General features: G+C 54.8%; 12 protein-coding genes across 12 annotated transcripts; 7 read left to right on the forward strand and 5 right to left on the reverse strand.

The window, feature by feature from the left end:
• Positions 1–541: 541 nt before the first annotated feature.
• CC84DRAFT_1099164 (kinesin family protein-like protein) lies at positions 542–3,653 on the reverse strand (the record flags this gene model as incomplete). Its single annotated transcript, XM_018174808.1, has 4 exons — positions 542–2,833; positions 2,880–3,114; positions 3,166–3,402; positions 3,457–3,653. 4 exons carry the CDS (start codon positions 3,651–3,653, stop codon positions 542–544), a joined length of 2,961 nt encoding a protein of 986 aa, XP_018032476.1.
• Positions 3,407–4,267, forward strand: CC84DRAFT_988426 (uncharacterized protein). Its single transcript, XM_018188057.1, has one exon. The coding sequence runs from the start codon at positions 3,707–3,709 to the stop codon at positions 4,184–4,186; it is 480 nt and encodes a 159-aa protein (XP_018032477.1). The 5' UTR covers positions 3,407–3,706; the 3' UTR covers positions 4,187–4,267.
• Positions 4,188–4,754, reverse strand: CC84DRAFT_1099568 (uncharacterized protein; the record flags this gene model as incomplete). The annotated part of the gene is made up of 1 exon (XM_018174834.1): positions 4,188–4,754. The coding sequence occupies one exon, from the start codon at positions 4,752–4,754 to the stop codon at positions 4,188–4,190; it is 567 nt and encodes a 188-aa protein (XP_018032478.1).
• A 232-nt stretch (positions 4,755–4,986) lies between these two features.
• CC84DRAFT_1152323 (uncharacterized protein) lies at positions 4,987–6,285 on the forward strand. The gene has a single exon (XM_018176798.1). The coding sequence runs from the start codon at positions 5,067–5,069 to the stop codon at positions 5,802–5,804; it is 738 nt and encodes a 245-aa protein (XP_018032479.1). The 5' UTR covers positions 4,987–5,066; the 3' UTR covers positions 5,805–6,285.
• Positions 6,286–7,847: 1,562 nt separating this feature from the next.
• Positions 7,848–8,543, forward strand: CC84DRAFT_1044597 (uncharacterized protein; the record flags this gene model as incomplete). Its single annotated transcript, XM_018173404.1, has 2 exons — positions 7,848–8,086; positions 8,156–8,543. Coding segments are annotated over 2 exons (627 nt in total), but the record flags the coding sequence as incomplete, so codon positions are not given.
• A 3,540-nt stretch (positions 8,544–12,083) lies between these two features.
• Positions 12,084–14,281, forward strand: CC84DRAFT_1189433 (uncharacterized protein; the record flags this gene model as incomplete). Its single annotated transcript, XM_018181054.1, has 2 exons — positions 12,084–12,394; positions 12,445–14,281. The coding sequence occupies 2 exons, from the start codon at positions 12,084–12,086 to the stop codon at positions 14,279–14,281; spliced, it is 2,148 nt and encodes a 715-aa protein (XP_018032481.1).
• Positions 14,282–14,728: 447 nt separating this feature from the next.
• On the forward strand, positions 14,729–17,180 carry CC84DRAFT_998442 (uncharacterized protein). Its single transcript, XM_018188066.1, has 4 exons — positions 14,729–15,377; positions 15,434–15,888; positions 15,936–16,558; positions 16,605–17,180. The coding sequence occupies exons 1-4, from the start codon at positions 15,060–15,062 to the stop codon at positions 16,826–16,828; spliced, it is 1,620 nt and encodes a 539-aa protein (XP_018032482.1). The 5' UTR covers positions 14,729–15,059; the 3' UTR covers positions 16,829–17,180.
• A 352-nt stretch (positions 17,181–17,532) lies between these two features.
• CC84DRAFT_1098969 (NAD(P)-binding protein) lies at positions 17,533–18,471 on the forward strand (the record flags this gene model as incomplete). The annotated part of the gene is made up of 1 exon (XM_018174796.1): positions 17,533–18,471. The coding sequence occupies one exon, from the start codon at positions 17,533–17,535 to the stop codon at positions 18,469–18,471; it is 939 nt and encodes a 312-aa protein (XP_018032483.1).
• A 272-nt stretch (positions 18,472–18,743) lies between these two features.
• Positions 18,744–19,646, reverse strand: CC84DRAFT_1099052 (uncharacterized protein; the record flags this gene model as incomplete). The annotated part of the gene is made up of 1 exon (XM_018174801.1): positions 18,744–19,646. One exon carries the CDS (start codon positions 19,644–19,646, stop codon positions 18,744–18,746), a length of 903 nt encoding a protein of 300 aa, XP_018032484.1.
• A 2,385-nt stretch (positions 19,647–22,031) lies between these two features.
• On the forward strand, positions 22,032–23,478 carry CC84DRAFT_1179068 (uncharacterized protein; the record flags this gene model as incomplete). Its single annotated transcript, XM_018180384.1, has 2 exons — positions 22,032–22,992; positions 23,336–23,478. 2 exons carry the CDS (start codon positions 22,032–22,034, stop codon positions 23,476–23,478), a joined length of 1,104 nt encoding a protein of 367 aa, XP_018032485.1.
• Positions 23,479–23,860: 382 nt separating this feature from the next.
• Positions 23,861–25,087, reverse strand: CC84DRAFT_1050311 (uncharacterized protein; the record flags this gene model as incomplete). The annotated part of the gene is made up of 3 exons (XM_018173463.1): positions 23,861–24,071; positions 24,161–24,617; positions 24,874–25,087. Coding segments are annotated over 3 exons (882 nt in total), but the record flags the coding sequence as incomplete, so codon positions are not given.
• A 788-nt stretch (positions 25,088–25,875) lies between these two features.
• CC84DRAFT_1098841 (alpha/beta-hydrolase) lies at positions 25,876–27,124 on the reverse strand (the record flags this gene model as incomplete). Its single annotated transcript, XM_018174789.1, has 3 exons — positions 25,876–26,348; positions 26,398–26,889; positions 26,971–27,124. 3 exons carry the CDS (start codon positions 27,122–27,124, stop codon positions 25,876–25,878), a joined length of 1,119 nt encoding a protein of 372 aa, XP_018032487.1.
• Positions 27,125–27,230: the final 106 nt, after the last annotated feature.

Below are 27,230 nucleotides of genomic sequence, written 5' to 3' on the forward strand. Positions count from 1 at the left end.
ACTAATTCCCGCTGTCACCGGGATTGTGGATGAAGAAGTCCCGACGCGCTTACCGAAACGAACCTTGTCGGTATCTGCACACCAAGATGGTGCCCAGTAGGAAAACTAAATGTTTTCGTAGTATTGCCTACCACGAACCCAACAATACCATACATAACGATGCTCGGAGAAGCAGGGTGGCGAGAACAGCCATTTGAGATGAACTTTCAAGTATGCATGATGATATTAAGTATTGACGGAGAAATACCGCACCATCGGGCTTATATCCTCAAGGCATAACCCCCAAGAACGCCAGACTCCGCTCTCAAATTCCAATAGACTGTCCCACCACCAACAATGCATGACCCAGGATGATATCCAGAATGCGAAGTGACTATGAAAAGAGAACAAGCTAGAAATCCAAGACTCTACTCAAACGCCGCATCGCCAACGCTCAGCAATCTCGATAGACAAACAACGCCGCTTTGGAACCTGGCGACTCAATTCGGAAAAAGCCAACACTGTGTCTAAAGTATCAGTCAACGAGTTGAAATGAAGGTTTTCATCGCCAAGCACTCTTCGAAGACGGCATCAAGCTGCCCCTCGACCCAGTCGAGCCGTTGCTAGCAATTCGTATTGGTGCTCTGTTGAGCGATCCACCTGCACCTGCTCCTTCGCCAGTCATAGCCATGGTCGTTCTTCGCGCCGGCCCCTTCACTATTGCGGCAGGTCGCGGGCTAAGGACGCTGGCCCTCCAGTCAACGTCGCGATCACCCTTGACCATTCGGCGCGCAGCACCGGCCGAGAGGAGCGTGTTCTCGTTTTGGGGACTGCCAGTCGCGGCAGAGGGACTACGACGGCGATGCGTGCGGCTCATTGGCATGGAGCCATGCACTCCCGACGAGCGTCTCTTCATTGCTGATCCGATCTTGCGCGCATCCGATTGATCCATGTTCCACTTCTCTTCATCTGACCCAGACGATGCCTCTGCAGAGTTGAAGTCCGCAGCATTCTCGACGCTATGCAGTGTCGAAGGCCGGATTGTGTTTGTGCCAATTTCTCGCAGAGGAGATGTGTCTGAGTCCGAGGAGTGAGCGTGAGAACCATCGGACTTCTTCGAAAGAAAGCCAGTCTGAAATCGGCTTGACTTCGATTTAAGATCGATTGACACTTTCGGAGGGGTTGGTATTGGCGAGGAACCGGCGTTCTGGTCTGATACAGGGGTGTCGACCGGCATGGAGAACGCAGGGGGAGGAATATCGATGGACGAGCTTGTTGGGGTTGACTCCACTGGATCCGGCGTCTTTTGGAACTCCGCCAGCGTACCATTCTCTGTATCATCTCTCCACCGGACGCCACGCTTGGCCTTGGCCTTGGACGGTGAGTTCTTCTTCAATGGAGAGAATTGCACGCCCTTCTTCGCGCCACCCATCTTTCGCGGCCGGCGAGGCGAGCCCTTCGGCGGCGATGCCGTCAAGTGACTTGCTTCAGCAAAAGATGGCGCTGCCAGTGGTCGACACTCGGAGGGGCCTGTGTACAATGGCGCCCTGCGCTTGGGCGTACCTTTCTGGCTCGGCGCGAAGAATTCCGTAACGGGAAGACCACCATCTGGTCGTACCGCGCGCGCAGTAGCGTTCGTGCAAGAGTTCATTATCTGGGTGAGTATCTTCCTCGCCGCTTGAACCGCCTCCTCTTCGTCCATTTGGGTGATCTGGCTCAATATAGCAACTGTCTCGATGTGGGCCTGTACAAGGACTTGCACAATTGCAGCGTCGCCACCCTTCTCTTGATCCAAAAGCACGCCCAACGCCTCTCGTTCCGCATTCGACTTTAGGATCTCGTATTCGCGCTTGATATTTGCAGCATCGTGGCTATCTTCAGACCCGTCGATTTCGCTGAGTTGCCGCAAGCCAAATTGTAGCGCAGTGTCAAGCTTGCTCGTCCAACTAGAGCGCTCCAAGCGACGGTGACAGTGTTGCCTTGTTTGCTCGAGCTCGGCTGAGATTCCGATCGCTGTATCCCTCACTGCGGTCACTTGCGATGGCATGACTTCGTTTTCCCGAAGGTCCTGGACTTGATCGAAGGCTGCTACCCAGGCTGATATCAGAGACACGCGTTTCTCAGCCTGCTTTAGAGTCTTTAGCATTCCTAACCTCTCCTTCCGGTCTGGCTCCGAATCCGAGTAAGCCTGCCGCAGCCGGCCTATTGCTTCGCGTACAACGATTTCTTTCTTCTCGCTCTGCTTCTGGAATTTGACAAAGGCACTCGCGTCGGAGTCTTTTTGCTTCTTCATCAGTTCGTCGATCAGCACCCGCTGCTCATCAATTTTCTTCAAGTAATCCTTCACATGTCTATTAACATTGAAGACGTTCTTGGTCACCTTGGTCTGAATGTTCTTTGCACGATTCGCGTATCGCAGGGTGTTCTGCGTCTCGTCGAAATGTGCGCTCGAGGGACTGACGCAGACAATCATGACTGTCCGACAGTTTCCACCAAGTGAGAACTTTAGCAGGCGAGTGAGCTTAGAGTTTCGGTAAGGGATGTGGTTCCTTTTCCGTGGGTCGCACAAGGCGTTGATGCAGCTTCCCAACGCGAGCAGGGATTTGTTGATATTCGCGCCTTCAATCAGGCGCTCTCCACGGTTCTTGGTCACAGACGCGCGCTCGCTGCCAGCCAAATCGATGATACTCAGGGTCGCCATGGTGTGAGGTTCGTTTACGGATGCGTTTCGATCTTTCGAGGACACATTGATTTGCAGAACGGCGTGGGATCGTGAAGAGGTTGCATTGGCTTCGGTCGGCGACATTGTTCTATACTCGTTTCCCCGTACGATGATATCCATAACTTCTTGTACCTGGACATGATCAGTAGCTGTGCGTTTAGTGGCAGTGGTGGCTTACATTCTGCGGGCGGTGGCTGGTCAAACCTGCAACTGAAACAGCCTGGTTTGCATCCTCTCGTAGCATTAGTGTTTGTTTACTTCCACCTTCCACTAGTAGATCGCGGATCGTCTCATTGTAAATTTCGAGGTAAGAGAGGGTGACTTCGGTGACCTTCTCCTCCTGCACTTCATTGATCTTCTCGAACAGCTCCTGCATGGTCAGGAATATTATTCCCGGTTGCTGCGAGGTTCCCCTGTCGAGCATTAGGCACGGCGCAAACGAGCGGCATCAATAATGAACGTACGTGATTGTATGTGTTTTTCCGCAACCGGTGGCACCGTATGCGAATACGGTGGCATTGTATCCATCCAACACGCTGTCAAGTAAGGGTTTCGTGGTCGACTCGTATACATCGCCCTGCGTTGTATTCTCGTCGAAGACGCGGTCGAATGCGAATGTCTGGTCCTTCACTCGCTTTCCTTGCGGGAGGAAGCTTTTCGAAACACGCTGCACGGGATTGTCTTCTGGTGGGTCGAATACTCTAGGACGGAGTCAGTCTCTGCGCAAGTGGCCACAGGTGTTTTGAGCGACATACAGGCACTTTTCGTCTATGACCTTGATGACCGGACGGATTCCCTTCGAATGCAGCTTGGGCGTCGGCAACGCTGCTAGCGAGCCATCCCCAAGAAAGAGCGTCGTGTCATCGCTTCTTGTTAATTGCGCTGCCTCGCGGATGGTGAACGGGCGCACTCGTACGGTGACGGAGATGGAGGAGGCGCCGTCGGCGACCATGGTCGTGCTATGTTAATTGTACTGCTTGTTAGTCCCACGCAGCTCCTGCAACAATGGTCAGGAGCGTGTCGTCAGCGAGGGTCGGTGGTGAGGATAGACGTGCGGAACTGTTAGAGCGAGCTTCGGAAAGGTTCAATGTTTACCAGCGGACCGTGCACAAAACAGACAGGGATCTGAAACCAGCAACCACGACCCAACGCCAGCGCACATGCGCATCGTCACTTCAGCTGGCCTACTGGTGCCACGGGCTCTCTGTCGTCTCTGTAGCTTCCAATTGTATTACATGCGGATGCATGTCCCACTGCACTCGTGCGTCCCTTGCCTGTGTGCCCGGCGCGGCGATTACAGCTGTCCTACAGCAACTTGAACTCCATGCACATGCGTATCTACACCTGGTGTGCCCAGTCTTACACGCCGGTCGTGATGCTGGATCCCCGTCCCTCAGGGTGTATGCCTGGTATGTGTCCCATAACGCCCATTTTACGCCATGTTGTCCTGAACACTTCTCATGCAACGCCCTCTTGCCCAGATGAATCATCCCTCAAATTCCCTTCCTCCTCCGACGTCCATCTCGTTCTCTACGCCGTAATTGTCCTCGTAACTTGCCAGCTGCACACCCCACATGTCTACCTTTCTTCCGTCGACCCTCTCAATGTCGTCGTCCTCTTGTGATCCGTTACCCTTCCATCGGAAAGCTAGGACAGCGCCATCACGAAGCCCTGCACCCTTTGGACAATCCTTGACGCTGTCTGCACCAATGGCGCCCGACTTCTGCGGTCGACCCGCTTTCGCCTTGCCTTTGCCCTTCGGATCCTCTGCGTCGTCCTCCTCCAGCAGTGAGTACTCCCATTCGCCCAATTGAAAGCCTTTGTGCGGGTCGTTCGTATTACTAGGGCGGCCAAGCTCGATATCGGAAGGTGAGGGTGGCAACGGGACCGGTTCCGAGTCGCTATCCTTGAGACCAGTCTCCTCGAGCGCTTTGTAGAGCTGTTCCTTGATCGTACGAAATGTTTGTAGCGGGTCGACGTGTAGAAGGACGGTGGTTTTGTGAGACTTGAAGCGTAGAGTCCATGTTTGCGACGAGGGCGTGGTGAAAGCCATCCTGTGGCTAAGATGCGCTCAGAGGAAAGCCAAGCTCCGAGTATGAGTGTTGATAGACGTATGCAATTGGTCTCTGAAATGCGCCACAGTGTTGAAAGGATCAAAGCTGGATCCGGAGCTCCGCACGGGAGAATGCGAAGAGGTAGCAGTGGGGTCCGCGAGAAGGTAGAGGGGCGCGCCAGCATCGCGTAGCGCGTATCCCTACCGCGCAGACGTCTTGGCGATTGCGGTTTCCATGAACTTGCGGTCCAGCAATTTGGAAAGCGCAATTGCTGCCACAACACAACACATCGCCTTCTTCTAGGATACACAATGGCGACGGCACCCCCAGATGCGGATCCACATAATGACACGAATACTTCTATGTCCAAAGCGCCACCGCCGTCCACAGCGCACTCCCCACATCGCCTCGGCATGCCCTTCGACCGGCGACTCCTCCTCGCGACGTTCACATCCTTCTCCTGCGGCTCGATGCTCGGCTACATGAATACCTCGCGGCTTGCCGCCCTCCGCTTTCGGGCCGAAAATGCCCACCGCCTGCCCATCTCCCAGCCTGGCTGGTATCTCTACCACAAATCCAAGAACTACTATAAGCTCAGGCACGGGATTACCGCAGGCCTGCGTTCAGGCGTATACCTCGCCGCATGGACGTCTATCTTCTTCCTCGTGGAAGAGTCCATAGACGTGTTCAGGGGGACTTGGCGGGCAGGAAGAACATTTAGGGAAATGGAAGGCATAAGTGAGTTGGACATCGAGAAGATGGATACAGGCGTGGAGAAGAGTAGAGATTTCTGGAGTAGCGTGGTCTCAGGCATGGTTACAGGCGGATTGTGGTCTGCTTGGAACAAATTCCCGGTCTTGACCGCTGCGCGAACTATCAGGTTGGGATTGTTTGCAGGACTGGGTTATGGTCTTTTCCAGGACAGCTTGATTTGGGCGAGGGGAAAGACCGGAGGTGTAGTCAATGACGCAGAGAGCTGGATATACAAGGGTGCGAAGAATAGGCGGCAGAGTACAGAAACGAGCGGGGAGCTGGAACAGCAAGAGTAGGAAATATGAAAACTTGCCGGCATAAAATTGCCATTTTGGAAAATCTCGACTTGAGAAGAAGACAGGCCAAAGCCTTCAGGCTGTCGCTTTAGCCGACATACTGTACCACTGCATCCTTGAGGAATGACAACCATCCTCAAATGGACTTCGCAACTTCACAATCAGGCCGTCGACACGGCCGATCCAAATTCTTCAGCAGCACTCGGTGGTACGAATCAAGCCGGTCAATTTCGTCTGAAAGCTGGCCTGATAGGCGGCGCGTAGGACTGGGGGACTCTGGTGCAAACCAGCTTTGGCTAGCGGCTGGTAAAATGGGTGGCATCTTATTCATGCACCCCACACACCTCGTCGAAATTCTGGTCGATGACTCTGTACAACAGATGATCGTAGACAGGTGCGCAGATCACATTGAAGACTACGTGGAAACCTCCTCGCTACAGTACCTAGCCACATGTACGAATATTTGTTTTGCCCAAGTTGCATACCGTGCCTCAACGCGTTAGACAAATTGAGTTCCGACGCAATAGATTGTGTCACAATGCGACATCTGCATATCCTCACCATACCATTCCCTTGAACTGATACGCACACCTCCACGGCCAGCTAAACAAACCAGAGCCTGCTTCCCAGATCACTACTGTAAGTCGTACCCTTGCCCTAAATTCGGCCGAGATTGGTGTGTAAAGCTGTAGGTTGAGGTCGCAGTACCTGACACAATCGCGTGCCGCGCGCCGAATCAACATCTCAAGCCGCGTCACCCAATTTCCACCGACGCGCATGCCCCTTATCACGCAACCTCAATCCAGGAAGGTCATGACATGGGACCTAGACGATTCTGATGCCCACTTGATCATTAGTGCCAAGTGAAAGCTTAGCATTGCTTGATTTTGCTAGTCTACCGGGCCGCCGGCACGCTCTTTTTCCCCGACTTCCAAGGCCGTTCGCCCTATCTGAGAACAAATTCTCAGCACATGTAGGTTTCTTGCGGAATTCGAATCCACGAACGTTTCTAGAAGGAACGATATATACAACACGTTAGGAGATTACTCGTTTTTCTAGCTCAAAAGCAATGCCAGCTCGAACATCACTCCCCGTTAGAGCCCAAGCAGAACACTAGCTCTATCGCAGCGCTACCGCCCACTAATCTTAGCTTTTCATCTCTACCGCCACACACAACATTCGGAAACACGTCCGCAGCGTGTCCACCGCCACACATCTACCATACAATGCCTTGAAACCACAGGCAACGCGGCTCATGTGGCTCAACGAAGCCACGCCGGGCGAGGCTTTTTCTAGCTGGGATGCCGACACCCGCACGCTCAAGCCGTCCGGCTCGTCCCGGATCACATGGGAGCACTGCACTCGTTGCAGGGTATGGCCGTGGGTGGACATGGACTACGTAGGCTCGCGCTAGGCCGCGAGCCGCCCGGACGAGCATTCATAACGTGCGCGGACATGCTCACGCGACACCGTTCCTATCACTTCTCCTCTCCTCTCCGCTATCAATGCTGTTTTTCCTCGCCGTGCTGGGTCTCCTGTTGTCTTGTTTTGGTCGCACGAGCGTTCGCGAACGGTAAAATTCTTCAGTGAGACAGTCGACACCGGGTGCGGAGCGCGGAGTGAGAACGGGTTGGGTGAGGGACTGATATACTATGGATATTTTGGGCCGGCGGTGACAACGTCTGGAGAATCGTCGATCGACATGTATATCCGCTGCGTACTTATTGCTTTCGTGGTGGGAGCGTGGGCGCTGCCGAGTCCGCCGACGGTGTTTGGGCCCGATGATAAGCAGATGAATGACCATGCACCGACTGTGTTTAATCCGGATGGAACTCGTGCGTCTAGCAGCAATGGGAAGATTGATACGCCACTTGGGAGTCCAGAGGGCTTTAGAAAGAGCACAGACAACGCAGTGAAATGGAAAGGCCCAGCAGAGAAATACTTCCACGAGTCCACTGTACGTTTACCTCTCTTCTTTCCAGAAATCCCAGCCACACCCCCTCTAGCCATACTAATCACACCTAGTTCGACGGCCACTACGACGGCCGCTTCGCCGACCGCACACTACCCCCAGACAGCCGCAACGAGCACCTCCGCGCCCTCCTCCGCACCTACCTTGCGACCATGCACGCCCTTGGCGCCGAGACCTGGCTCATGCACGGCTCGCTGCTCGGCTGGTGGTGGAACCGCCGCATCATGCCATGGGACTCGGACATTGACGTGCAGGTCACGGAGCCCGCGCTCAAACTCCTCGCAACGCACCACAATATGAGCGTGCACGTGTTCCAGGACGTCGAGTGGCTAGGCGGCGTGGATATGGGCGGGCGAGATGTCGGTGTTGGGCGGAGAAGCCGTGACGAAGACGTGGATGTGATTGTGGGAAATAGGGAGTATCTACTCGAGATCAACCCACACTGGAAGAACACGAGTTACGCCGACAAATACAACGTCATCGACGGGCGCTGGATCGACATGAAAACCGGCCTGTACATTGACATCACCTCCGTGCGGTGGAACCAGTCATCCCCCGTGCCGGGGACACTGTACTGCAAGGACCGGCACCACTACCTCAGCCGGCAGATATTCCCGCTGCGGACGTCGGAATTTGAGGGCGTGCCGGCGAAAATCCCGTATGCGTATCAGGAGCTGTTGGCTGAGGAGTATGGGACGGAGAGTCTGGTACAGACGGTGTATAGGAAAGAGGGGCATGTTTTTGATAAGGAGAAGATGGAGTGGGTGGCGATGAATCGTCCGAGCCGGAATGATGAGGGGGAGTTTAGACAGGGTGAACGGCACGACAAGCAGAGGGAGAAGGCGAGGGAGAAGGCGAGGAAGAAGGCGGCGGCGGTGGGGAAGAAGAAACCGCATGCGAAGAGCAGCGCCAGGGACGAAGAGAAGGAGGGTAGTCTGAAGCTTAGGGAGGAACGTGGGGGACGACGTCCGAGGGGGAATACCGAGAGCGTGAGGACCGTTGTATGGCGGCTATTCGTAGGAGTCTGAAATATTTCAAATGGTGGTCTTTTACGTGGACGTGAACACCCGCGATGCAGTATCAGGTCAAAACTCTAGACCCTCGTGGTACCTCAATTTACCCCAGGAAGAAGCATCAAGAAACTGAATGGGGAGCACCTGAGCTTTTACACAGTCCTGAGACTTAATACGCGGTCCATCCGAACTGCCAGCAAGGTTAGCCGATACGAGGCTCGTGCGATTTGCAATTGGCTTTGGCCTGTGTGTCGCGTGCTTCGTATGTCCACCATATCCTGAGCCGCACGTGAATGTCTCGCGGGTTCTCTTGAGCTCTCGTTTCCATTCCCTCGAAAGACTCTTGGCCAGAGTCCAGACCCTCGTAGACAAAGGGCCGGCAACCCGCGCCTCTCTCCACCAAGAAAAGGGCAAATCTCGTGATCCTCGTGCGAAACCCCGCCTTTGAAGATGTCATCGTCATCAGGGTCCACCACCAACCCATAAGATTCGCATGAGCCCAGGTCAGATTGTTACTGCCTTATAACCTCCCAACAATACTGTTGTTGTTTACCAGAATCCAGAAATAGCTCTTGAAGCACCGAATATGACGAGGCAAGTCATGCAGACAACAAACCTTCTTGCCACCGTGATTAACTACTCAATAAAGTCAAGACGACTGGGACTATCAGCTCTCAAGCAGCAAGATAGAGCCGCTCGAGTCACCCACCAAGCGCCATTTTCCACGGGACCGAACTGGCTCTATTGGTGAGGATTTTGACATCGAGCATTCGCATATCGCGCCATTGGACAGCCCCGTGAAAGGTGAGCTTGACCATCTACTCTGGTGATGATGAACTCAACTCGTGTGCTCAGAGCATCCGCATCCCATGTATGACGAGAAGATGTCGCACCATCACAAGTCGAAAGGTGGATCATCGAAAGATGCAGAAAAAGTGAAGAAATGAGCTGAGGGCTGATCACAGCTGACAAATTGGACGATGATGTGGATTAAAGGAAGTCGCAAAGCTTTTTCCTTTTGAAGCATCGGCATTATCTCATAGCTTTTGATTTAAATAAGGAAATGTGAGAGAGATATTTGCATTGATGTCAAAGCACTGCAGAGTGTAGAACACGAGAATCTTGTTTACCGCGAGACAAACAATGTGATGTTTGCGAGTACTTGAGATCTAAGTGTCAGGAGACGGTTTCCAGTCTGGCTGCAGGACTGCCACGTTTGGTAATGCACAGACTTAGGGAGACTTGTGACTTGGTGTCGAGAGGCCTTGGCGCAAGATGGCAGCTTATTCAGCTGCAGGTACGGAAAAGGAAGATGCTGCTTAGGCGTCCATGTAATGGTTGTGGGGCGAAGTTGATTATTTGTATGGTAAGCCTGTAATCTCCGAATGTCGTTCCTGGAGATTCCGATGTACATTTCTTGCTAAATGAATGCCTTACGACCCGAAATCCTACTCAGCGAGCGCCTTGCACCTACTTGTCGTTTATCGCAAGGCAACTCCGCTTATTAATGTGATTTCCGTGATTTCTGCAGTCGTTTGAGTATGCCAAATTCCAGAGCCACACACCGACGAAGTGAGATTCGACTCTCGAAGGATTCAGTCGTCTGGGAATCAAAGGCTTGAAAGCTTGGCTTGGGCTAGCATGGGCTTAAACTCGCCAAGCACCACGATCGAGACCTGAACGTATTCTTTTCGATCTTGATGTTGCCGATAGAGGCTCACGATGTTGACGAGGTCGGAGTCCAAGTAAAGCTGTAAGAGTATAATTGTAATGGAAGCGAGACGGTGGGGCTTCTGTCTTAGCGCAGCTGACGACGACTTGTAGCGGAGGTGCAGGCCATCCAAGACTCTATGCATGCACTGGGCGTCCGTTACAGAAACAGAACATGAGCATGTTGCTGTTACACTGTGGACAATGCGGGCTTGGAAACCAGTCCCGCACCGTGTCTCGCAAAGGTGGAGCGACCATCACGATCTGATCAAATTGTCTGATGCGCGTACGCCAGCAGATTCGTCATGTGCAAAGCCCGTTTCCGGAATGGTGCTTGAAGCGTCTGACAGGATGCGAACCTTGACGAAGACCGTACGCGGTTCCCAAGGGCGAAGGCGGCTGTTTCAGCACGGGTGCCACGCGGAAAGGCAGCTGTCTGGCAGCGGAGCGACCTACGGTTTGCGCTACGATACCGCGCAACGCTTCGCGATGGCACCAGCAGGAGAAGGCTGGGAGCACGCTTGGGACGGATTGACAGGTGCAGTGCTGGAACGGCGCTGCAGGCCCCTCGCCAATATTTGTTAGTGGTTATTTTAGGGCGCGGGCTGCGTGGACTCAATGCATCGGTCCACGGACTGCCAGGCCAGGCCAATGAAGGCCCGTCCGCGGCAGGATCTGCTTGCCACTGCACGCTTTGTCAGGTCGTTCTGCTGCGAAGGCAAATCAGCAGCGGCGGCATCATACGCGTGGGTATGGCTCTGCTGCGAACGCGCAGGGGTGGGTTTGCCGGTAGGGCGCGGGAGGTTGTGGTGCCAGTGTCAGGGGCTGCCTCGCACCTGCTCGAGACGGCGAGCGGCAATGCAGCGGGCTGAACAACGTCAAGAGTGGAAAACGACTTGCGCTGCCAATTGCAGAGGCAGTGAATGGTTGGGACGCTGGCGGCCGCCTTGGTCGCGTCTGACACCCGTGTTGAGGGTCGCGCGATGGTGATTTGCGGGTGGCGGGGGCGCATGGGCTAAGCTGGACTTGGCCCCGTTGATAGGAGCGATAGCTGGGGGTTCCTCTTGCACCCGGGAGCGTTTTGCGCGCCGTCGAGGCTGGCTTGGAGCGTAGACGGCTCGGACTGCGCAAAAGGAGCCAGCGCTGCAGCGGACGGCACGCAACGGGCTCTGTCGCTATCGCCGTTCGCTAGGGGGAGTCTGCTCCGATCTGCCTGCTGCTGCATGCCTGGCCCAGCAGAGATTGGGGCACGAAATTAGCGCGCTCGGCACCTCGCCCGCTAGGCCGCATCGGCGCGACACCCTTATCCACAGCGGCCTGCCCATCCCTCCCTCTTCAATCCACGGCGTCCTGCCACTGTTTCGTCGTCCTACACGCCCGTGGGCCGTCTGTCGTTCGTTACCTCCACCAGCTTTGCGTGCTGCTTCCTCTCCTTGTTCCCCGCCGCGGCCGTGTACACAAAAAGGCCGCACTTAATACACAATCACGACGCAAACGCAAAGCTCCCTCGACACCGGTCCAGCAGCCCCCTCGGATGCTCCAATAGGCAGCCCGCAGCAAGCAGTCACAGGCAACGCAGCCACCATGTCTTCGCGATTCGGCCTCAAGACACCCAAGATGTTCATACGGACGCGCTACGAGAAGCTGCCCGGCGGTGACTCGCAGAGCGCCTCGCCGCTCTTCAGGTCCGGCACCTGGTCCAAGGGCTACCGCAGTCCCATGTGGGCGAACCGCCTGCAGCGCCCGCGCATGTCCTTTGCGCGCATCATCATGCTCCTTGTCGTGTCCATTTTGATCGTCTCCATGACGGTCACAGGTATCGTGAAGCAGGTCCGCTTGAAGCACCACCACAAGGGCGACGACCGAAAACTGTACCATTGGGAGCACTACCCGAGGTGAGCACTGCATCACTATTCTGCACCGAGCCTGCAGCTAATGTTAATAGGTTACGCGGTCTTTTCAACGGCGTGCGCACTCTTGTTCCCCATAGCGACTACGTGTCGGAGCAAAACTTCGTCAAGTACTCGCAGAGCGCCAACCCTGAGGACAACATCAAGCAGAGGTGGCCCGTGATGGACAAGGAGCACAAGGAGCCCCCAATGGATCCCATTCGCTTCAGCCCTTACCCCAAGTTCGATTCTAAGGACTATCTCAAGACCCACGAGGAGGTACACACCTGCTACCTTGATGAGGACGAGAAGGTTGAGCTACCTGACATATACGCCTATCCCGGCATCCCGCAAAATCAAACCAACCCCTCTTTCGGCTCATATGAAGAGCTCGGTCTGAATGACAAGGTCTGCTTTGATCGTTTCGGTCGATTCGGTCCCTACGGCTACTCTTATCCCCGCGAGCAGGGTGGCTTTGGTCTTGCTGACAAGTCGGAGAAGAACGGTGCGGACAAAATCTGGAGCACCGAGCCAAAGATCGACTACACAAAGGTCAGCTGGGGCAAGGCGCAGAAGCGCTGCTACGAAAAGAATAAGGCTCGCTTCCTCAAGAACGTCACGCAAAGCGACAGCGAAGAGAACCATGTTCAGAAGAAGAAGGTTCCCCGTCATGCATACATTCTTCGCACGTGGACTGGGTACAAGTACAGTGAGCAGCAGATTCTCACCATCCGCGCCATGATCAACGAACTTTCCTTGAAGTCTGGCGGCGAGTACGACGTCCACTTCTTGCTCCACGTCAAGGATGATAGCATACCCATCTGGTCGTCCGATGAGTTCTACGAGAAGACCATCCGCGACAATCTTCCCGAAGAATTCTGGGGCATGGCTACGCTGTGGTCTGAGCAACAGATGCGCCTCTACTACCCTGAGCCGTTCCCCAACAACGTCTACAACCACGCCAAGGCCCCTGTGCACTCGGTTTACCGCAGTGCTCACTTCCCTCTGCAATGGTTTTCCCAGGTTCACCCCGAGTACGATTTTTACTGGAACTGGGAAATGGACCTCCGGTTGACTGGCCACTACTGGGAGTTCAACACCAAGATTGGCGACTGGGCGCGCAGGCAGCCTCGCAAGGGCATGTGGGAGCGTGCGTCCCGTTACTACATTCCCGAGCTCCACGGATCCTGGAAAAACTTCACCGACATGGTGGAGGAAGAGATGTACAACAGCGACGAGAAGCCGGTGTGGGGACCACCTAAGTTTGAGAACACCGGTATGCTCGAGAGCCCACCAGAGACTGAGCCTCCGCGAACTTACTTGGCCGACAATTATCAGTGGGGTATTGGCGAAGATGCCGATCTGATCACCTTCAACCCAATCTTCGATCCAGCCAAGACCAACTGGGTGTTCCGCGACGATGTTTCTGGCTACGACCTTGAACTTCCGGAGCCACCTCGACGATGCGCTATCATCACCGTTTCCAGATTATCCAAGCGCTTGCTCGATCTCATGCACCGCGAGACATACCTCATGAGGCACCACATGTTCCCAGAAATGTGGCCTCCTACGGTCGCTTTCCACCATGGTCTCAAGGCAGTGTACGCTCCACACGCTGTCTACTTCGACCACAACTGGCCTCTCGAGTCGCTCGATGGAACGTACAACCATCCGCCAAAGCCTACTGACAGCGTGTTTGGATGGGGAGAGCACAACCAGCTTGGCAACAGCTTCTACTACAACGCCGGTTTTTCATCAGAACTCTGGAGACGGTGGTTGGGAGGCCGCGAGTACGACCAGGGAGGACCAATCGAGGAAGAAAACGGTACCGGCCGGCTGTGCCTCCGCCCGACACTGTTTCATCCCGTCAAACACGAGAACCTTAACATATGACACTGATCTCCCTTCGAAGTTCGATGCACTTCTTTACCTTCTGGCACGGCGCTACATGATTTCTTCTGGCGTTACAATATCGCCGCATAGACTTTTTGTCCACTTCCACTTTCGTTCCCTGGGCTTTGGCATACTCAGCGTTGTTTGATTCTTACACACTGTTGCCGTTGCGCTAGTGTCTTACCATCATCGGGCGGCGTTTCACGGCGTTTGGAGAGGCGAGTGAGTACTTTTCTTCAACTGTACATGTTGGTTTCCTTTCTCATTCATTTCCTTGTGTTGGGTCTCTTGTCACAGCGTATACCTTACTTTTGCGGGACAACAAAAAGTCGAAGGGAGATTTAATTAGCCGGCAAGGCACGCCCATTCTTTTGCAACGGACCGTCACGGAGGGCGCTTTTGGATTGAGGACATATGCAGCATCTGACTTGATCGGAAAGTTTGAATCGCTGGGTGGCGGCGGATGAGTGCGAATGGCGTCCTCTCTGGGGATGATACGTGTACATGACGAAGGAGCTTCCTGTCTCTCGCTGATTGTAGATTACGAGTCAGATACTGGTAGTAATATAGATACCTCCTAATCATCTTGGCGCCGTGCATGGTGACTGCAGTGGAATGAACAATGCGCCGTTGGAGGGGCAGGCGCGAACCGGCGTCGGCAAAACTAGGGCTCCGCGCTTGCTTCCGTCGCGATATTCCGAAACAGTCATAGCATCTCGAGGACTCAGAACGCTCCCCGCACTCTCCACGCATTCGACTCCCAGTTACGCACGCAATCATGGCAGGCGGTACGCGCGGACCAGTCCCTGTCCCCCTCAAGACCGAAGAGCACAATGTCACGCAAGACGTCCTGGATCTGCTCGAGTCAAAACAAACCCTCCAAACTTCCGAAGACTTTCCGTCGATACCTCAGGCAGAGATCAAAGCAGCACTGGACCGGCTCGCGAGTCGGTCCATGGTCGAATATCAGGCCCACGATTCAGAGCAGGTCCTTCTCACCCCAGAAGCCGAGTCGATCGTAGCAGACGGATCGCACGAGTTCAAGGTCTGGAAGGCCGTCAAGGATGCAGGCAAGGTGCCAATCAAAGAGCTTGCGGTATGCACATCATGTCAGCTTATAGTGCCCTGAAGACTAACAAATTTGCCTCACAGAGCATTGTCGGCGCTGAATCTGCGAAAGTGGGGCAAGGCAATGCCTTCAAGAACAAGTGGATCAAGAAGGATGGCGATTCTCTCGTACTCGTAGCGGACACGGTCCAGGACGCGACGCGCGATCTTCTCAAGGGCATTCAAGAGACCAAGACCCTCTCGGACAACAAAACCCTCAACGAGTTGAAGAAGCGGAAGCTCGTAACGGTAACCAAGGTCATTGACTACAGCGTAACGAAGGGCCCCAAGTATGCAAAGGAGATACCTGTCGAGGTCACGGACCTGACGGCAGACATGCTGGCAAGCGGCGCGTGGGAGACGGCAAACTTCAAGCCGTACAACTTCAACGCGCTCGGTGCGCCGCAAGATGCGGGCAGCTTACATCCACTGAACAAGGTGCGCCAGGAGTTCAGGAACGTTTTCTTCTCACAAGGTTTCGTGGAGATGCCTACCAACCAGTGAGTGAGCTTCCACGTGGATGGGACAACACAACTAATCATACCAGCTACGTCGACTCGGGCTTCTGGAACTTCGATGCCCTCTTCGTCCCACAACAGCACCCCGCCCGTGATGTCCAAGATACCTTCTTCATCTCAGACCCTCCCAAGGCGGACAAACCGCGTGCAGATCCTATCACAGAGGCTACTATGGACACAATGGAGGCAGGATCGAGAAAGCTTTTCGCGAAGCCCAATGAGACTGGCGAGAAGCCCAAGTCACGAGACTTTGAGAAATACTGGCAAAATGTACAGGACGTGCACCAGAAGGGCGCCTTTGGCTCTGTCGGCTACAGGTACCCCTGGTCAGCCGATGAGTGTCTGCGTCTTGTGCTGCGAACGCACACTACCGCTGTTTCTACCTGGGTTCTACACCGTCTGGCAGAGAATCCGCGACCTGCGCGTTACTTCTCTATCGACCGTGTCTTCCGTAACGAGACGGTGGACGCTACACATCTTGCAGAATTCCACCAGATAGAAGGTGTCATTGCAGACTTCGGCCTCACTCTTGGAGGTCTGATGCGCTTCCTCGAAGACTTTTTTAGCAAGATGGGTCTGGAGAACTTGCGCTTCAAGCCAGCATATAATCCCTACACCGAGCCCTCGATGGAGATCTTTGGTTTCCATAAGGGTAAGTAGTTTCGTCACTCCACATGTTCAATCTAACAGCTATACAGGTCTCAACCGCTGGATCGAAATCGGCAACTCTGGGCTCTTCCGTCCCGAGATGCTGGAGCCTATGGGCCTGCCCAAAGACATGCGCGTTTACGGCTTCGGGCTGAGTCTTGAACGCCCGACGATGATGAAGTATGGTGTCAACAACATCAGAGAGCTGCTCGGACACAAAGTAGACTTGACATGGATCAAGGAGCAACCTGCCGTGCGGTTGGAAAAGGACTAAATGCTTGGTTGCGTTGGATGAGGTAAAAAGATTTCCGCGGGGCGCTGCTTTGGCTGGGCTGATGTGTATGATGATATGATAAACGAGCGGGCGTCAATATATCCACAATGGCGGAACGTTGAAGAGTATCCTCAATGAATCAAGGGGTTTTCAACAACTTGGAGCTAAATGTATATTCCTAACGCCGTACAGTTCAAAGGATTGAATACTCGAGTGGAGAGAGCTGCGAGATTGTGGCGGCGCACCGATACACCCCGTAAAGCTCTACGCTGTCTAGGGAAAATGTAGGACATTCCTGCCCTATCAATAGCGGATGCCCACACTATAACGCCCCTTCGTTCTCGCTCGGTCCGGACTCGCAGAACACCTCTCGTCCGGTTGGAAGTTTAACGAGTGTGAGCAGGCGGCCGCCCACCCCGCCCGTACCCTAGCATAGTAAAATCGGACTAGCCGGAGATAGACGAATGCTTCCTTTGAACGTACTACCGACGCTACGCGAGTACTACGTAGATGGACCGTCTCATAATTTGGCACGAACATGCAGAAATATATAAAGAGGGTGCCAAACTTCTCTCAAATGAAATAGCTGCTGTAGCCTCCACCCCCAGCTTTTCTCACATCTTCGTTAACTTGAACCTCAGCAACCTCTTACACAGGATTAGCCATATCATCCTAAATCTTTGAAGAACAACACCACCACAGCAATGGTTAAACAGCTCCTCGTCGTCTTTGGTGCCACAGGAAACCAAGGCGGCTCCGTTGCCTGCGCTGTGCTTGACGACCCTGAACTCTCCAAGCGCTACGCCGTCCGCGCTGTCACACGTGACACTTCCACTATCAAAGCGCAAGAACTCAAGTTGCGCGGCGCAGACGTTGTCTCAGCCGACATGGACGACCCCTACTCGCTCCCCACCGCACTACAAGACGCAAACTTTGTCTTTGCTGTCACTGCCACGTCCTACGACGGCAACACGCGTGCCATCGAAACGCGGCAGGCCACCGCCCTCATCGACGAAGCCGTCGCGCAGGGCGCCTCCTACATCATCTGGTCGTCCATGTCAAACCCCGCCAAGGCCAGCGGCGGCAAGCTCACGCACGTTGACAGCTTTGACGTCAAAGCTGAAATCGAAACATACCTGCGCAAACAACCCGTCAAATCCGCGTTCTTCGCGCCAGGCACCTTCATGCAAAACTTCACGTCGACGATGGCGCCGCGGCCGAACCCCGCTGGTGACGGGACCTATGTTTTAGCTAACCTACTACGGCCCGAGTCACGGCAGCCGCTCATCGACATCACCGACGCTGGAGCGTGGGTGTCTGCGATCCTGGCGGACCCGGATAAGTACGAGGGCAAGTTCTTCGCTGCCGCCGAGAGGATGTATAGTCAGGCGGAGATTGTGGAGGTGTTGAGCCGCGTGAGTGGGAAGACGGTGAGGCATGTGCAGGTCGAGGATGAGGTGTATAAGGGATTTTTGCCCGAGGCGGTCAGGGACATGCTGTTTGATATGTATTTGTGGATCAGGGACTACGGGTATTATGGGGAGGGGACGGAGAACGATGTCCAGTGGGCGAGGGAGCAGGCTAAGGGGAGGTTGACGAGCTTGGAGGAGTTTTTGAGGAAGATTGGGTGGGGGTTGGAATGAGGGGTGGTGAAATAGAGATGATTCGTTGCTTTTTAATTTTAGCAATGGGCATACAATGGGAGACTTCATGCGTATGTCACGAACATTTGCAGATCAATGATCTTGGGAACTTGGAGTGTTCTTACAGGTATATTGCGAAAGCGTCCGGAGTCTCACAGTGCGTATGCATCATAGCGAAAACAACCATCCAATCAACTGAAACAACACGTTAACATCACCTAACACCATCATCTTTACCGGCTAAAATGGATCGTCACACTCTGTCAAGACCATCACTGCCCAGCCGCTGCACTTCTCAGCTCTCCCACCTTACCCTCCAAAACACACCCAATCGCTCTCTCCAACACCGTCACAAGCACGACCTTCTCATTGGCCTTTTCACCGCCTTTCTCCTGCTTTTTGTATCCTAGCCCACCATTTTTCTCAACCAACGCAAGATCCACCTCCTTCCCAATCACCTCCCGCAAACCCTCTGCATCCGCGACTTTCACACCCAGCTCCCTCAACGCATCAATGGACCTTGGGTCCGCATACGGCCACAAAGCCTCGCCCCAGCCCTCGCAGGCCTGCACGCGGCGGCAGAAAATCTGCGCGCCCGTCTCGCCCGTGCCTTTGACTGTCTTCTTGATGTACTCGATCGTCGCGCGGGGACCGCCCTCGTTGGTTGTCTCCGCCAGCTCCTGCATCTTCTCACTGCTGGAATCACCTTTGGAGGCCGCATCGGCATACTGTTCGCCCATTTGCGCGAGGTAGGATGCCGTCTTTTGGCGATGCTGGGTCCGGGCTTCTTCGAGCGCACGCCATATCTTGTCCTCTCCAGCTGCGTGCAGCTTATCAGGCGTAGAGAATCCATAGGGCTTGTTGAGCAGAGTTCTAGTACTGCGCATGCCGAGCTTGTGAGACAGCGGCTTCGAGAGCAGGTGAGCTGTGATGAGATGCTCGAAGGGCGTGAAGTGATTTGGCGGAGTGAGAGAGTATGTTTTGCTGATTTCTCCAGAGTTCGCGGCGTCGAGCTCATCTGAGGGGAAACAGTACGGAAGTGCGTCAGAAGAGAGCAGGAAGTTTAGAATTTGCGTGGGTGTTGCTGAGTTCGCTGTTCCGCCGCCGGGTTGGCGGGATGAAGTACGGCTGCCGGTGCGAGGTTCCTTCTTAGGTGGTTTGTCTTTCGAGGACATGGTCGGAGGTATCTTGCGTTTTTTTGTATTTGCGCTTGTTTCTCCTTGTTTGGTGGGTGATGGCTTGTTGGTGTCTGCATGATGTGGCTTGGGATCTTCCTGTTCTTGTGTGGGTTCTTCATCATTCGTTCCTGCTTTGGAGTTATTTTCTTCTTTTGACTTCCTCTTCTTAGAGTCTGTGGGTTGCGCAATGCCGGTAGCCTTCTTGGGAGGCATCTCAAGGTCGTTGCGATGTAAAGTGGCTCAATTGAGACTTCCCGTCGCGATGATGAATGGGTTGAAGGGAGGACCTAGCGAAGAGCGCCTTGGGTCGACTGCAGACAATTGAAGATCGAATCCAAGGTGCAGTGGTCTCGGTCCGTAGATATGTCTTGTCTCCGGTAAAGATTTGGGACCTGATATAACGTCATGACGTCGTTGTCGGATCAGGGTCCTTTAGCACTGTCATACCTTCCCCTAATCTGGCACCTTGATTCTACTCGCATTTGAGACCGAGTCCTTACCAGCACCACCATCCAATCTGTCTTTCAATAAAATAAAAAAATTCGCATCTTCGTTTCAATGGAAATTACATTGATTGCCTGCCCAGGTGATATCCATCCTCAATATAGTAGCATGCGATGTGCTAGGGCCCCGCAGAACCCGCACTCGAACGCAACACGGCAACTTCGCAGGTCACATCGTGCTCAATTCCGAACAAGATACTGATTGAAACCCTCGATCAGCTGCTTAGTTGGTTAGACCTCGTGTTCGGTATGCTTGAAGTGGTTAGCCCCAGGTACCAGACGTCCGTTAGCGGGGGCCAAACTAGTGATCCCCAACCAGTGAGCAAGACTCGTGGGCTAGCCATGGCCCTATCCTGTTAATAGTCTTCAGGACAGCTCATGTGTGCTTATTCCTTCGTACAGAATCTGGGACGAACGAACCGCCCAATCGTTGCCTAGACATAGCTGAGCTCGGCAGGTGATGGATTCGAAAACACAAAGTATATGAGGCTCTAGTGTAGTGGTGCCTAACCGCTAAAATCAGAGGTTCAATATGATGGCTTCAACCCTGTTTTCCTGACACGAGGAAGGTCGACACTTCACAGCTGGGGGACGTGACTTTCAAAGTTACCGTGAAAGACACAAAAGATCCTCATAGTTCGTGGACGCCACGTATGTGACATATGTCATTTGCATTATCCGGAGTTCCAGGAAACTAGCGACACCTTTCAAGAATCTGAACAAAACATCCACTATGAGAACCTTCGTTTGATACTACGAGAGGCCTACCTCAAACACACTGGAATGAGCGATCAGTTTCCACCCACCCTCCTAGGGCGAGCGGGCAAGTTTACACCGGATCCGTGACTCAAAGAACGCGAAGAACAGCTCTCGCGAAGGACAAAGTTTGCCGGCGCCATGCCGGTGATTCCCCTTCCAGGGTACTCGGGCTTCTCAGAGGTGAAGATGGCCCGTTGAACGAGTTGATCCTGGCAACACAGATCATGGTATGCAATCTTCTAGCTCGTGAAGCTCGGCCTTTTTTGAATCTGCAAGGACGTCGAGCAACACCCGGTTGATGCACCTGCGGGGCTTCTGTAGGCGCGATGCATAGATAGGCGACTAGTTCGTTAGAATTATGGGACTGCCACAACAGCTGGTGTTTCGTAGGATGGCTGGCGATGGTAACTCAGTGAGAACCATTAGCCCGGCTGCTTTAGATTCTGGGCTTCTCAAGGGGCCGTCTTGGGCGAGATCACTGGGACTAGCGAGGGAAGACAATGGCACTCAGTATTATTGGATCCACTGATCAGTTGCCACTGTGGCGCAGTCACTTCGCCACGACTTGCATAATGACCGAGGATTAAGGTTCTAGATGCTACTGTTCAGCTCACACAGGTCTTGAGGTCCTCAGGGTGTGAGGCGGTTGCATTCTACCACGCTCTACATCCTTCGGTCATTCCACTTCCTATACAGACAGATGCGTCTCGTGTCTAACTGTCACACAACCGTCTCATGGACGGGAGACGCCTCGGCCATGGCAGCCTGGCGAAGCAGTTCTGCATGCTATCCGACGCGCCAGAAAGCTGCCCATCTGTTCCTGTATACTAATTTGTTGGATGTGAAGCTCGCGTTCACCGGTGCAATGGCGATGTCCAAGTTTCTTCGGGCGGATCCGGGTCCACTTGAGAGCGCTTTGCGGGGGAATGATGCGCCACTTCGGCATGCACGATGACACAGCCCACAAGTACAGCCGCCAACGCACACCCACAGCCTGTCGCGAATAAGTCCAGCCCCTGTTTTGCGCGTGATTGTGCGTGCGGCGGTGAGGACGAGTGGAGCATGACGACACATGGTCCGGCTAGGCGCAGATAGCGATGTAGGGTCTTGTGCCTAGGTCATGCTTGCCCAAGTGCTTAGGTATAGAAAGGACGTGCGACCATCTGGCGGTGGGGTTGCATGCACCACACCACAATCCACACATACTGCCATCGACATCGCACGACCACACGAATACTGCACAATGCCACGCTCACCTTCGCCTTACGGCGGTCAGCGACGGCGCCGGACTGAAGTGTCTCCGCCCGACTACATGGACGAGTTCGGCGGCAGGCACCACCAGCCAGCGCACAGCCGTGGACGCGGCCCACGATACGACGACGAGCGGACCGCGGACCGAGGAGGTATGCGCGGTGCCTTTGACGCAGTCAAGAACTTCATCTCAGAAAGCACAGAGGATCGCGATCGTCCTCGCCGTGCAAAGTCGCACCGCGAGCCCCGGCCGCGCCCTTATCCCCCCTCCGACTCCGACTCGGGCAGCCCCCCGCCCCGCAGACGACGAGACTCCCCTCCCCCGCGCGCAAAAGCGCGTGCGCCCGAAGCACCTCCTGCGTACGCCGACGACTACGACGACCCCAACAGGCCTCAGCGTCGGCGCCGGCCGAGAGAAAACGACTATTACTCGGATAGTCGGCACGACCGGCCTAGGCGCGATGCATACGACGAGCGGCCCCGGCGGAGAGACGACTACGACGAGCCTCCGCGCCGACGGGACCGCGACGACCGCAACGACGACCGCCCACGCCGGAGAGATCCCTACGACGAGCGGTACGATGACCGGCCTCGCCGACGCGACACAGGGTACGATGACCGCCCCCGCCGCGACCGGGACCCCCGCTACGACGACCGACTGCTGCGGGATCCGCGCGACGATCGCGTGAGGAGCGGCCGTGGTGGGAGGAAAGATGTGCCTGACTGGCAGAGACAGGCCAAGGACATGTTCTTCACGCATGCCATGCCTGTCATCAAGAAGGAGGGCCCCAAGCTGATTGCGAAGTACGCGGGCGATTTCTTGAAGCAGGGTGGGTCGAGGAGATGATGCTGTATACATGGTTGGATGGCGTTCTGAGCGCTTCTGTTCGGTGGGGTTTTCCCGTTTTTGCTGTTAGATGCGATACATTTCACGACTCTCATGACGGAGGCATACAGAGGCGGTGGCTAATTTGGGCGAGCGACATTGAGCGTTTCATATCCAGATCCTCACAAACTCCACATACCTGTTCTTTCCCAAATCTCTAGACGCAATGTCTCATTATTGATGCAATGAGGAACATGACGATAGCTACTGCAACGCTTCTATGTGTCATTCGAGCTTAAGCCGTACTCCTGATACCTAATCTCAATGACAGCTGTCTCAACGTAAAGTGTCCGAGAACCAGGACTGCCTCGCCGCCACTACTTTCGCAGCAAGCAATCCCCCTGATATAAGCATCGCAGTTCCCAGCCAATCCGCTACTGCACTCTGCTCCCTAACTACACATAGCGAAAGGCCTATTTCTTCTTCTTAGGATTACACTTGGTAGACCAAACTAGTCCGGCCCACATGCGGTCAACAGACCCTCTCCACTCTATTCATCCCGAACCTACTCTGTGGGGGTATATATCTAACCTAACGCTCGCGCCTGGCAAAGAATCAATCACAAGCAACAGCATGTCATGTCGTCCTCAAGCTGCGGGTGCACCCCGATCTCGCATCTCGATCTTTGTCCTCACCACCCCTCTCGGCATTTCGTCCTGCCGCCCTGCGGCAAAGAAATGTCCCAGCGTCAATTCCTCCTGGCTAGAATGGCGGTTTGCTGCCCATCCGTCCGCGGTTTCTCGACTCTGTCTATGCTCGCCTTGCACCGAATGCGGACCACTGTGATTGTCGGTTATACCGTCATTCCTCGTGCTGTCGCTCTTCGCGGTGGACGTCAGCCGCGCCCTGCTGCGGAGCCGGCGGTACAGATGCCGCGTGGTGGGCAGTATGCTCGCGATCATGTAGATGGACGGTTCGACGAGGGCATATATCATGGGCCCGCCCGAGGCGTACCACGTAGGATCTTGAAACAGGGGCGTGGTGAAGAAAGTCACGAATCGGAGCGTGCAGGTGATGATGCCTCTGCTTGCGCTCCATGATTAGTTCAATACTGCCATGCCAAATTCCGGACGCAATGTGCCCCGACAGAGGGCATGGGGAGGGGCACGCACAGCGACGCGGCAAGGAAGGTGAGCACCAGCCCGACCTTCTCCATCACGGGGATGTTTAGTCTTGCCAGAATCGGCCACGGGAGCACCAGCATCGCGACGTCAGTGACCAGACTCGGGATGCTGTAGCTCTTGTAGAACAGCATGACGTCCCCGCACGTCCCGTCGTCTGCGTCCACCGCCTGCGTCCAGAAGTAGCGGAACGGGCGGCATATCGAGAATGCGAGGATCAGGGCTACGACGCCCTGGAGGACGACGACGGCGCCGATGCCGACGATGATGCGCCGGTAGAGGGGCACCTCGAAGACTTGGTGGTAGAGGAAGAGAGCCGCGAGCTTGGCGAACATGACGGCCGGGGTGTAGGTGAATTCGAGGACTTTGGAGAGCTGCAGCCAGGTTTGGAAGGTGTGTGGGCTGACGGTGGTGACGTGGTGGCCTACGCCGCCGATTTGAGTCATCACTGGGAGGGTGTTAGTGGGGGGTGTTATGTTCAAGCTGTATGTTCTTGCTATAGATCCGATGACGGATAGCAAGAGGTGAAAGCAGTGCACTGCGTAGCCGGAGGCGACACAGTGTCCAGGCTCTCGATGGCAGGAGCTAATGTGCCTGCCTCCTTCTCCTCATCAAGCAGCCAAGAGCCTGATATATATCACTGCGTCCATGAGACGGATAACAGAAACTACTGTCCATGGAGTAGAGGAGAGCGCAAGACCCACAGATGCCCGTCGCCGCGCTCCCCATACAGAGCACGTAGCACAGCGTGTTGCACACCAACATCTGCGTCCCCACAGCTTTGCGATTGTAGTACCGGCTCGCGTAGAACAGGAGCAGGAACGCCGTGTCAATCACGATGAACGCTATGCTGACGCGCTGGTCCAGGTACGGGTTGTTCGTCTCGGCGAGGAACGCTGGCGAGGCTGCGCCCGCGCTCGAGGCCGCCATCTCTTCAGAACGTTATATGGATTGCGCGAGCAGTCGTCGGGGATTAATGTGCAGAGGGTTAAGAATGGGCTCTTCCACGGCCGCGGTGGGGATGCAGGTATCTTAATGGTGTTGACAGCGCACGAGGATGCCGCGAAGAGACATACCTCACCGACCGCGGTCACGCAATGGCATTGTCTCTCGACATCACTGGTTTCATGGACCTCCGCCCCGGCCGGTGCAAATCGGATGCAGGAGTGCGTAGCGGTTGCTCCTCGATAGGCTAGCGGCTGCGAAATTGACCGCAGGATTATCCCCAGGCGTACCACACTCGGAAAAAAGTAGCGTTGATCAGCCCCAACGTGCCGCGCTGTGCGGTCCTTATTTGGATTGGCACCGTGCCGCGCATCTTTGCTTCCGACGCCTCACAAGGCACTGGCGCATGTCATCCGGGCGTTCGGAGTGAGGTGACGTTGGCGCAGATGGGAACGGGCGAGGGTGAAACCATGGGTTCTGGAGCTCGAGTTCACGTTCACGAGATGGTGATGCTCCGGACCCTCCCGCGCGCTAGCTTCGACTTGTCCCACGCGAAGGAACCCCATCCTCGAGTGGGGCCACGGGACGGCAGAGCGACTCGACGGACTTCGACGAGCCGCGCAGGAAGCTCGGGATCATCCCTGCACACGTCTCGTACGCTCCTCATGTGAAATGGCGATCTCAGCTTTGCACGGTTCCGGCGGGTTTACCATGTGCGTGAAATTGACAATTATTCTGCTCTGTTGCTCTTCATTCAATGTTCAGTGCTTTTCCAGCCACTGGTACACCCGCTCCGCGATCTCGAGGTTGTTCTCCTCCATGAAAAACATGTGGCCATTCCCATGGATGCCCTCCTCCCCCAGATCCGCATACTCCACTTCTACGCCCACACTGCGCAGGTACTTAACTGTGCAATAATCATATGGCGCGTGGAACGACGCTTCGCCCGTGACAACGAGTTCCGGGATCCTAGCGAGATTCGTCAGTTGCTTCACGGGAGCTTTCTGCATGATGCAGTCGTTGTGGTCGGCGTCGCTCGCTGGCTCGATGGTTGTCTCGATGTTCGATGCGTTGATGCCCGCTGACGGTTCGTACGCGATTGCGAGGTCGGTGAGGCCGAATGCGAAGGCTGGGTCGTTTCCGAAGGGCGGGCGGAGCGTGAACGGTGGGCCGGATGGCTCGAGCTGGACGATGCCCTTGACGAGCTCTGAGCGCATGTCTCCTACCCGCCAGCCTAGCTCATGTTAACCCCTAATTAAGCAAGTACAGTCTGTTTCACATACCGTATGCACCTGCCTGCGAGTGGCTGATGATATAACAGCTACCGACGAGGTCCACCAGAGCTGAATATGCCTGCGCATTCTGTTCCTCGCTTATGAAACGATCAGTCTGTAATTGCACCTGGCTCCTATAGAAATTGTCGAACGTCGGGTCCCCGATACGACCCGTACCTGGCCATTGTGTATGGAGCTTTGCCTGCGGCCATTGATCGCCGTTGTTAGCTACATCAGTGAAAATATTCGAGACAGCATCGGGAGACCCAATGTATCCCATATTTCCCTGTCCGGGAAGCCAAAAGGAGCGGCCGCGTGAGGGCTGATCTGACAGGTAGACTGTGTGCCCTTTGGACAGAAAATACGAGGCCCACCCTGGTCGTCCATCTGGAGTGTCGAGGAAATTGGTTCCTGTTTGAGCGGCGCCGGCAATGAAGATGATGGGCAGCGGGGGGTGTGCGGGAGCTGGATGGGGTGAGAGCTTCTCGACATATATTTGTCCTATCATCGCTGTTGTCGTGGTGTTGGTCGCAGGGTCCTGGTTACTTTGTTAATGCCTGAAAGGACCGGGACAATGGAGACCTGCTGTGGAATTTGTGTACTTCCCCCCCACGTAGAGGACCTCACGCTTTGGAACAAGATCTAGGAGGTGAGAGTTGTTTGTGTGCGCATTGCCTCCAGGGAACGCAATTTGCGCCATATATGTCACTGAAATCAATGTGCGTAGGTTAAGCATGGTGAACGAGTTATTTAACCACTGCAAGTATCCCGAAGAGATGTTGACGGGTAACGAGGGTAAGTTTGGCGCGGACCAGCTTAAGTTCTTCAGGTAGGGAAGCGGG

The sequence above is a fragment of the Paraphaeosphaeria sporulosa genome, assembly GCF_001642045.1.
Source record: "Paraphaeosphaeria sporulosa strain AP3s5-JAC2a unplaced genomic scaffold CC84scaffold_9, whole genome shotgun sequence".
In the NCBI taxonomy this organism is placed as follows: Eukaryota; Fungi; Ascomycota; class Dothideomycetes; order Pleosporales; family Didymosphaeriaceae; genus Paraphaeosphaeria; species Paraphaeosphaeria sporulosa.